The following is a 10418-nucleotide window of genomic DNA, read 5'->3' as shown; positions in this document are numbered from 1 at the left end:
ATACTTTATTTTACTCACACAGATTCTCTGCATTTTTTAAAGCTCTAGTTACATCAACACCATTATTGCCAAAACCTCGCTAAACTGAGGAGCACAACTGTACACATTCCCATCACTTTTCCAGGGTATGGGTCTGGCTGTTGCACCTGTGATTGTATCACCACGTTCTCACAGGTAAAATAAGCTGCAGTTTTTTAAACCATTCTTCTAAAAGGTAGTCAAATATGGCCAGAATATCCTCATTTCTATATTTTTCTATGAATCTGGGGCTATTACCCCTGAGAAACAGCTATTAATGTATAAACACACACTCATAAGGGAAGCTATGGCACTCATTTGCAGCAAGAGGGCAGCAGAGAGCTACAGTGGGGCGTTAGAAGTTCAGAAAAACACAGGCCAGGCCTCACTGGTGGTGGTGTTTCCTCTGTCCTCCAACACTTTCAATAAAATAACACAGGCCTCCCCTCGCCACACTCTCCACACACTGTCTGTGTCACTGGATGAGTAAGACAGCTCTACTCACTCCATAACAGAGTGCACGTGTGTTCGTGAGGAGAGGGTTGTTTGGAATTTGAAGAATGGGTGGTGGTATCTGATCCCCCCTCCCCACCCTTCTACAAAAGCCCCACTCTGATCAGCAATCAGGGCCAGCCGGGACAACTCAGCAGGGGTCAGAGATGCTCCCCTCACATCAGGGAGGTTTCCCACCAGGGCAGCCAGTGTAGCCGAGAACAATAGGCCTCAGCTTTGTTTACTGGATGAGAATGTCTTAGCGTCCGCCTGCCTTTCTGTTTCCATACTCAGCCGAGAGGCGTGCGAGAAAATGATGAAGCCGGAGTTCCTAACGGCAGTCATGCCTCACACCCCCGACATTCCAGCTGCATGTGGACGAACATCAGGGGTCAGTCAGGGGTTCCCTGCAGATCCCTTTTCTTCTGGGCCTATATATATATATACACACACACACACACACACACACACACACATACATACATATACATATATACACACATGAGGTGATATGAGGGAGATATATATATATATATTACCCACACACTACATGGACAAAAGTATTGGGACACCTGCTCATTCATTGCTTCTTCAAAGGGTATTACAAAGTGTTTTGTTGAAGTAACTGTCTCTACTGTCCAGGGAAGAAGGCTTTCTACTAGATCTTGAAGGGGCACTGCTGTGAGGATTTGATTGCATTCAGCACCAAGAGTGTTAGCAAGGTCAGGATGTTGGAAGATCACCACAGTTCCTCCAGTGCTCCACAGCTCAATGCTGGGGGGCTTTTTTACACCCCTCTAACCCACACCTGGCATTAGGCAGCATGGTGTCAATAGGTTTATAATTATCTCCAGAGAGTCCTGTGTCAGCCAGGGGTGCAACTGAATTAAAGTACCCGAATACATTCATTAGGAGGAGTGTCCACAAACATTTGGACAAATAATGTATCTAATGTATGTGTAAGTATCTACAGGTAATATATCTCATATGTTTAATTGCCTGTGTGTGACCAACACTGTGGTGGCTCTGGTGTTCAGACACAGTCAGGACAAGAATGCCCTGTATCAAAACACACACACAGGCGTAGGCGCGCAAACACACACACACACAAAGGCATGAGGGCTATTATTTAGCTGTGTTTGGGTAACACAGCTGTGTTACCCAAAAGCCCCCAAAAAACAGCTGGGTGGAGGCTAGTAATGGAATGAAGAGGATCACCATATGTTCACCTCACATTAATGTCATCATTACTTCAGCAGGAATTCCCCACCACAGCTCCAGTACCTGCTCAGAAGTATGACCGTGTGGACGGATGGCCAGAAGAGCCCTGTAATCAGACGCACGGCTGAGAGATTAACTACAGGTAGCTTTATTGCATTTTTCAGGATTTTAGTCTAAGCAGTATAAATGCATACAGAGAGGTAGTGGCAGGATTCTTTCTGTAACCTTCCCCAAAAAGACTCCAACAGCAGTTCGGCCCACTTAAATGACAGCATTCAAGGAACAGTTTACCGTCAAAACCAAACCCTTACACACTATATGGACGAAAGTATTGGGACACCTTCTCATTCGTTGTTGTTTTAATGGAGCAGCTGTCTCTACTGTCTACAGATTTGAACGCATCCAGTGACAACAGTGTCTGTGAGGTCGGGATGTTGGGAGATCACCACCCCACCTCATCATCCCCAACCCTAGAAGTACTGGATGAAGCACCATCCCTCATTCCAGAGAACACAGTTCTTCCACTGCTCCACACCAGGCTTTAGGCAGAATGGTGCCAATAGGTTCATATTAGGTTCAGAGAGTCCTATTCTATTGGCAGTACTTCTGTATCAGCAAAAAAAATAAACTTATAAAAATTTAAAAGTTCACTCATTAGAAGGGGTGTCCACAAACTTTTGCACATATAGTGCATCTCTGAAATCTCTGGTATCTTAATAGACTTTAATCTGCATTAATCCAAGCACGTTTGGACAATTTCTATTGGTCCAGTTGTTGTGTTCACACAAAGTAAAGGGCAGCTCGCGTCTTAAAACAGTGTAAAAATATATCTATACATAAAAAAACAAGGTTTCGATGTGAGAGCAGCGCTCTAACTAAAGCTGCAACAGGCCTGCTTTACACTGAATCCCACTGGGAGGAATCCGGCGTTCCCTCAGCGCTCTACAGTTGAGCAGAGTGAGCTAGCGGTGAATTATCAGCCACATACTTTGCTGATTTTGGGGATAAATAAATGCCTCCCTTAGTAAAGAGATAAGACGTTACTGCTAGCTTTTATTGTTCAGCTACAGAGAGCCTGGGGAACACGGACTGAATTCCTTCTTGTTGGCAACATAGTGAGGAATCACAGGGATTTCTACATTGGAATGTTGCTTTAGGCCAACGATGCACAATAAAGGCTCAGTCCAACATACAGTGCAATAACTCACAGTGTATTAAAAAAAATACACACACACAAAAGAAAGACAGAGATAAAGTCGATTGTCAACACGGCAACATAAAGAAAAATGTCTACAGAAGGGCGGTTCTCCAGCGCTTTAGCCATGGATATGTATAGCAGGCCACGGTCAGCCCGCACTCTTAGAGATAAAGGTGGTACTTTGAGGGATGCTGTAGACTGTAGACATTCTGACTCCTTAATTGGACATTTTTGTTATTCTAAAGGTCTTCTAACGATCTTACTCAAGACCTGAGAGAGTGAAGAACCTTTAGATTGGTAATGAACCTTTACATCAAGTGGTTTAGATCTTTTAAAGGTTCCTCACACTCATACATCTCTACTACAAACATATTTTCTTTATGGAACAAAGTGTGGTTCTTCTAGGGCCCAGGTCTTCGAATCTGGACCTCGAATCCAGTTCCAGTCCTGAATTTTGGTCTTACTGGATATTAAGGGAACAGTTCATGGAATTGATTGGCCATGTAGGGTCACACCTAGCATGGACTACAAGGTACAGGGCTGGTAACTGGATTCAAGGAACAGATTTGAAGACCTAGGGTTCTAGGGTATCACTTTTTTTTAAGAATGCAAATCTAATGAAGAAGAGGATAACAAGGTGGAGGTGCGGAATTGAAGCTTTATGAAAAACTGAAGTCCAAAATGATCAAATACATAAAAACCTTAAAATTGAGTTTGACATTACCTTTTAGCTGGGAGTGTAAGGGGCCTGGGTTTGTACCAATATAGCTGGTTTCTCAGACCCAGATTAAGCTGTAAATTGGATTTTAATGGTGCAACATGATTAGCACAGCGATCAGGACTAGATCTTATCCACTTCCATTCAGAAAAAAACCGAAACCCAGAGCATAAAGACAGAAGATCCAGACTCCCAAAAGCAGACTCACACTTCTGCACCGATTATTCAGTCCAGGAGTTTGAATGAATTAAACCTGGATTCTTGATCGTTTACTGCTTGCATATCAGTGCTGCCATGCAAAACCTCTTATCTCCAAAATCGTACAGCTTTACAGGAGAATGAAAAAACCTTTAATGGAGGTCAATGTAGAAAGATTTCATTCCAAGTCCGTTTTATTGGTCCATTCATTGTGAAATTTGGACGCAATGTGAAGAACTGCCAGATTCACACATTTAAGGTATTTACATGACAGCGCAGATATCAATAACTGGGGACGACGTACTTCATGATATGAAACTACAGGACTAGTGGACTAATCTGACTAAGAGGAGTCTACAAACTCCCACAGGTACAGCTAAACACACAGGTTAAAGGAATACTCTGACCTTGTCCAACTTGACCTCTGACTGCTGTGTCTCTAGCATATCATTGCTGTCGTATCTCCAAAATACCAAATTTGCTTAACTTTCAATGCTAGCAACCGTCTAGCAACCAAAGCACTTTCTATGGTATTTCAGGTGATTGCAATGATGTTGCAGGGTAGTGGCTGTTTTGGTGTTGCTAGGTGGTTTCTATAGTGTTGCTAAATAGTTGCTATGGTATGTCAGGTGGTTACCATGGTGTTGCGACGGGGTTATTGAGTTGTTTTCTCATTTGTTCACCTAATATAGGGATGATCTATGTGTCAAGATGATCATCCGTGTCATTATCGGTTTTCTTTCAGATACAGCAGATGGAGGTCAAGCAGGTCAAGCCTCTTCTTTTTTAGAGAGTTAAGACTGAGCATGACCACACTGAGAGAGAGAGAGAGAGAGAGAGAGAGAGATTTAGCTATTAACACTGTTTGGAGCCTCAGAAACAAACTGCCTCCCACTTGGTAACAGAGTGTGGTTTGCTGTAACCTCACTGAAGCACAGGTTTTATTTCTCTAGCAGTTTCTCACAAAAAAAAGGTCAATGGGTCATTCAGAGGAAAGTTTCAAAAGTAAAAGTAAAAAAAAAAAAAATCACAAAATGAGGTTGAGCAGCGTTGTGTGACATGGGACAGCTTTGTTTGGATGAAAAGTAACAGTGAAGTAACATTAAAACTCTGCTAAACGATAAATGAGGTTTTGTATACATGGCGCACATTTTTACACAAATCAAAACTGGAATGAGTACAACAGTCCCTCACGAAGATTTCCCTTTATAGGCTCATTACTGCCCTTCAAATACTCCAATCCTTCATATTCTCACTGATTAATAAATTACAGAATTTGTTGCATCGCCATTTTCCTTCATCTCCGTTGTTACCATCATCAGAAACATCAGCGCTTGAGCGATGGAGCTTCAAAAAGGAGGGGTTCACCTTTTTTTTTTCTTTTTTTTTTTTAAATGCACTTAATATAAAAATGCTGTCTTCCGTTAAAACACTGGTGTACAGTAAAATCATTGAAACAGGCCGTCTGGAAATCAATAACAGGTACAAAACAAACAAAAGAACGACTGGAATAATAAGGACTTGTGTTTTGTTCAAAAGCAAAAGGCATTAGGAATGTTTCCACTGCAGCACGCTTTGGGCTCACGCAGCCAAAAACGCAGGTGGAGGGAATAGTGTCCATTACTGCATTATCAAGAGTGTGGACGGCACAGTCTTGTTCTCACACACACACACACACACTCACACACACCGCTCAGAGTGAGAATGTGGAGATGAGGGCGTCCTGACTGCTGGAACGTTTATATCCAGAAGATGAGCTGAAGTAGGTTTCCCCATCAGTGCTGATGTCATCTTCATCGTCATCTTCATCATCCAGGTTGTTGAGGAGTGGGGCAGAGTTGCTCTTTCGCCTGTGAGAGAAACAATATAATGGTTGCTGTAATTTTGCTAGGTGGTTGCTATGGTGCTGCTATGGCGTTGCTAAGTGCTTGCGTAGTCATTGCTTGGTGGTTACCAGGTGGCTGCAATGGTATTCCAGGTCAAGTAGTTGCTAGGTGGCCATTAGGGTGACCCTGATTTTGTTAGGTGGCTGCTATGCTGTTGCTAGGTGGTTCTTATAGTGTTGCTATATAAAGGGTTATTATGGTATTTCAGGTGGTTGCGATATGTTTTATGAGTGGTTGCTGTGGTGTTGCAAAGTTGTTGCTAGGTGGTTGTTATTGTATCTCAGAGGGTTGCTATGGTGTGGCTAAGTGCTTGCGTGGTCATTGCTGGGTGGTTACCAGGTGGCTGCAATGGTATTCCTGGTCAAGTAGTTGCCATGTTGCCATTAGGGTGACACTGATTTTGTTAGGTGGCTGCACTAGTGTTGCTAGATAAGAGGTTATTATGGTATTCCAGGTGGTTGCAGTTTTTTAATAGGTGGATGCTATGATGTTGCTAGGTGGTTGCTATGGAACATCAGATGGTGGTTAGTTGGTGATTGCCATGGTATCTCATGTCTAATAGTTGCCTTGGTGTTAGCTAATGCTTGCTTGGTGGTTGCAATGATGGTTGTTTCATGCGGATTCTGAATCTGATTCTGGATCAGTGATAATACAGTGAAGTCCTCACCTCATCTCACTCCGCAGGGCTTTCAGCTGGTTCTGGAGCTGCTCGTTTGCCTCCTGCTGCTCCTCCAGGTCTCTCTGCAGTTTCTTCTTTCCGTGTTCCAGACGATCAATCTCCTCCTCTGCCTCGTCCATCTGCCTCTTCAGAGCTTTCAGACGCAGGTTCAGCTGCGCACACACACACACACACACACACACCTACATAAACCTACTAATACCTATCTACACGGTCATGTAAAAACCTTGTATCTTCAAAACGACAGCTTTACAGTAAAAGGGAAAAACCTTATTAAATTCGATTCCCGGGCTGGGCAAGCTGCCACTGTTGGGCCCTTGAGCAAGGCCCTTTACCCTCTCTGCTCCCCGGGTGCTGGAGTTGGCTGCCCACTGTTCTGTGTGTGTGTGTGCTCACTGCCCCTAGTTCACTAGTGTGTGTGTGTGTGTGTGTGTGTGTGTGTGTTCACTACCACAGATGGGTTAAATGTGGAGGACACATTTCGCTGTACAGTGTACAATGTACAGTGACAAATACGTGCACCTTTACCTTTAAATGTAATGAAAGTGTAATAATAAGATGTAATAAGATTTGTCATTTTGGAGTGTTTCTATTGGTCCAATCAAGAAATTTGAACAGAATATAGAGAACAACCGTCAGATTCACTGTACTTGGTTTGACAGCAAGGATTTGCTGGACAATTATTAAAATATCAGAAACGCTTGTGATGCAGGTACATTTCCTGTTACCAACTGTAGCCCATTTGATTAAACCCTGCCTGTCACTGGAAAATGGCCCATTATGGGACCACATTAAGGTGAGAGGTGTGGCCTGGTGTGCTGTATTCACCTGGTCTTTCTGATCCTGCAGTGAGTGCTGCTCTTCATCCATCTGCATCATCATCTCCTTCACCTTCCGCTCCAACCTGCGGTTCACCAGCTGCAGGTTGGCACGGTCTCTGTGAAGCACACATTTGTATTAGAGCAGAGTTTATGATATTATACAGATTACTCCCATAAATCCATACAATCCATACATGGAAATTAAGCTGAAAAACAACACAATTACATACAGAACCAGTCAAAAGTTTGGACACACCTAGCTAAACCTTTTACTTGCACTGTACGTATGCTTCTATTCCATTTACAGCAGTAACACACCCTGAGGTTATAAGCAGTGTTTCAGCCTGGACCGCTTTTTGAAAGAGGCCCAGTATTGGGCAGCCAATTAGAATGGAGGTGATTTACATATTGTGATGGTCACACAAAAACTTTGCTTCTGTTAGGTGTTACAGTGGAATCACAGGTCAGGTAGTTGCTACGGGGTTGCAAAGTTGCTATGTTGTTGCTGTGGTGTACCAGGTGTGCTTACTAGGTGGTTGCTGGGTAGTTGCAAGGTGACTGCAATGGTATCCAAGGTCAGATAGCTGTGACAGTGTTGCTATGTGGTTACTAGGTAGTTGCTATAGTGTTGCAAAGTGATTTCAATGGCATCCCAGATCAGGTGGTTGCTAGAGTGTTTTTTTATGATATTGCGGATAAAGTGGTTACTTGGGGCAGTGGTGGCTCAGCGGTTAGAGCGCCGGGATATCGATAACAGGGTTGTGGGTTCGATTCCCGGGCTCGGCAAGCTGCCACTGTTGGGCCCTTGAGCAAGGCCCTTTACCCTCTCTGCTCCCCGGGCGCTGGAGTTGGCTGCCCACCGCTCTGGGTGTGTGTGTGTACTCACTGCCCCTAACACGTGTGTGTGTGTGAGTGTGTGTTCACTACCAGATGGGTTAAATGCGGAGGACACATTTCGCTGTACAGTCCACACTGTACAGTGACGAATACGTGCACCTTTACCTTTACCTTAAGGTGGTTTCTATAGTGTTGCTAGGTGATTGCAGTAGTATCCCAGGGCAGGTGGTTGCCATGATATTGCTATGTGGTTGCAATTCGATTCAATTCTGATTATTTAAGAAACAAGTGAAAATATTTAATGTAATTTTGGAGCATTTCTATTGGTCCATTCATCATTAAATTTGGACACAATGTAAAGAACAAAATGTCAAAAAGTGAAAAATGGAGATACATGTTTTTGCGTAACAGTGACGATATAGCGGTATTAAAACACACTAAGACAGTAAAATAGCCGGTTTAATTCTACAGGATAAATAAAGACTGTAAAAATGTCTAACCGCTCTTCTCCCTCCAGTCTTTCCTCCAGCTCCTGGATTCTGCTCTCCAGCTGGGCCACCAGCCCCTCCTTACTGGACTTCTGGGAACTCTCCAGATGAGCTATCCTACTCTTCAGATCTTTATTCTGAAAATAAACAGGAAAACAAAAACAAATCACAGGATGTCCACTGTTGTAGCAACAGCTGTTCAACAGCTTAACACTGACCCACAGGCCGGACATTAATGCACAATTATTTTCACTAGTTTGACTGATACGGTCATACTTTTCTATACTTATATTTTATGGACAGAAGTATTGGGACACCTGTTTATTCAGAGCTTCTTCTTAAATTAAAGGCATTAAAGTGTATTCTGCTTTTGCTGAAGTAACTTTCTCTATATGGGTCGACTGATTATAGTGCTGGGTTATGGATCACAGGGTTGTGGGTTCAATTAGGTCCTTCCATAGGGCCCTTCAAATACCTGTAAAAATGCCTTAAAATTGCTTAGAAAGTGCTTCTGGAATTTACCTGTCTGTCCAAAGCAATCTTGTCACACTCCAAGTCCTGCTTGTTGGCTCTTTCCTGTAGGAGCTCATTCCTCAACTGATCCACCTGTCACACACCATCAAAACCATGATCATCTCCATATGATCATCACACAACATCACACCACTTACAGACAAATAACACAGCAGTAATAAAACTCAATAACGGAACCAGAAACAGTGGGATAAGGTATAAATAAAGAGCCTGAAGATGAAATAAGTTCTATTGCAATTTTGTTATTTATTGTGTTATCTGGTGTCAACCATAGGAGGATGGATTCGCCCTTTTGAGTCTTGATTCCTCTTTCTATACACACACACACACACACACACACACACACACATTATATATATATATATATATATATATATATACATACATATGTGTGTGTGTGTGTGTGTGTGTGTGTGTGTGTGTGTGTGTGTGTGTGTGTGTGTGTATATTCTGAATTAAATTTTTATGCAATTTATTAAATGGGTGTTTTTCCCCAAAATAAGTGCACATCATTACAAGTGTTAATAATATTATTAGGGAATTATTAAGTGCAACAGGATCATAAAACCAGAAATTTAGTTTTGATATTGATACCAAGTGTAGTAACACAATGCCCAAAATTTTACTATATCTCAAAATATATTTTTTATTTTGCCACTCACTGTTCACTAGATTTAATACATAAAATACAGAAATTCTCACAGATTAACAGCATGATCATAATTCTTTTTTTCAATATAAATTATTGAAATCTTCAAATGTTAAATAAGTCAATTTAGAAACTGAATGTTAAAATTTGCCCTCACACCCCCCCCCCTAAAAAAAGGTACCAATGACACAAGAAAGTACACATACTGTAATACACTGTAGTCTAGCATCCATCACACAGACTCTAGCACACCTCAATCACACAAATATACTGTATCACACGAAAAGAATACAAAAACAAAACCAAGGAAACGTCTCGGGTGGTATTCAGTTTCCACACAGTGCCTCCATTTCACAGAAGGTGTCGGAGTGAGTGTATAATTACTAGAACGTTCTCAGTGCTGCGTGACCAGTAGAGAGTGTGATTTCTCAGCACTGCTCTCAGATTTTCGTTAGGCTGCATTCTGCATCACACCTGCACCAGCTCCTGGAACCCGACCTGAGCGGACGGCAGATGTGTGGAATAACTCTAATAACTCTAATAAGTCTGAAATGCTCCGAGAACTCGGTCATATCACACAGCAGGGAGTCTCTCAAGGCGTGAAGGGCATTCAAACACCTTTCCAAAAGCTGCAGGCACAGTTTGCTGCTCATATTAAGTCACAAATTCCACATTGCAA

At 42.5% G+C, this 10418-nt stretch overlaps 1 protein-coding gene across 2 annotated transcripts in view; it reads right to left on the bottom strand.

Moving 5' to 3' along the window:
• Positions 1 to 1856: 1856 nt before the first annotated feature.
• Positions 1857 to 10418, bottom strand: part of cgnl1 (cingulin-like 1) — a 55855-nt gene continuing 47293 nt past the window's right edge. For both annotated transcript variants that reach the window (XM_072671147.1, XM_072671148.1), the window contains exons 15-19: positions 9079 to 9162; positions 8569 to 8693; positions 7239 to 7347; positions 6399 to 6562; positions 1857 to 5695 (exon numbers count right to left, since the gene is read on the bottom strand). In XM_072671147.1, coding sequence (XP_072527248.1) covers positions 5539 to 5695; positions 6399 to 6562; positions 7239 to 7347; positions 8569 to 8693; positions 9079 to 9162 — 639 coding nt within the window. In that variant the 3' untranslated portion in view covers positions 1857 to 5538. The remainder of the gene's footprint in view (positions 5696 to 6398; positions 6563 to 7238; positions 7348 to 8568; positions 8694 to 9078; positions 9163 to 10418) is intronic.

Source organism: Salminus brasiliensis, chromosome 25, assembly GCF_030463535.1.
Source record: "Salminus brasiliensis chromosome 25, fSalBra1.hap2, whole genome shotgun sequence".
Classification (NCBI taxonomy): domain Eukaryota; kingdom Metazoa; phylum Chordata; class Actinopteri; order Characiformes; family Bryconidae; genus Salminus; species Salminus brasiliensis.
This window is presented reverse-complemented; position numbering and strand designations above follow the sequence as displayed.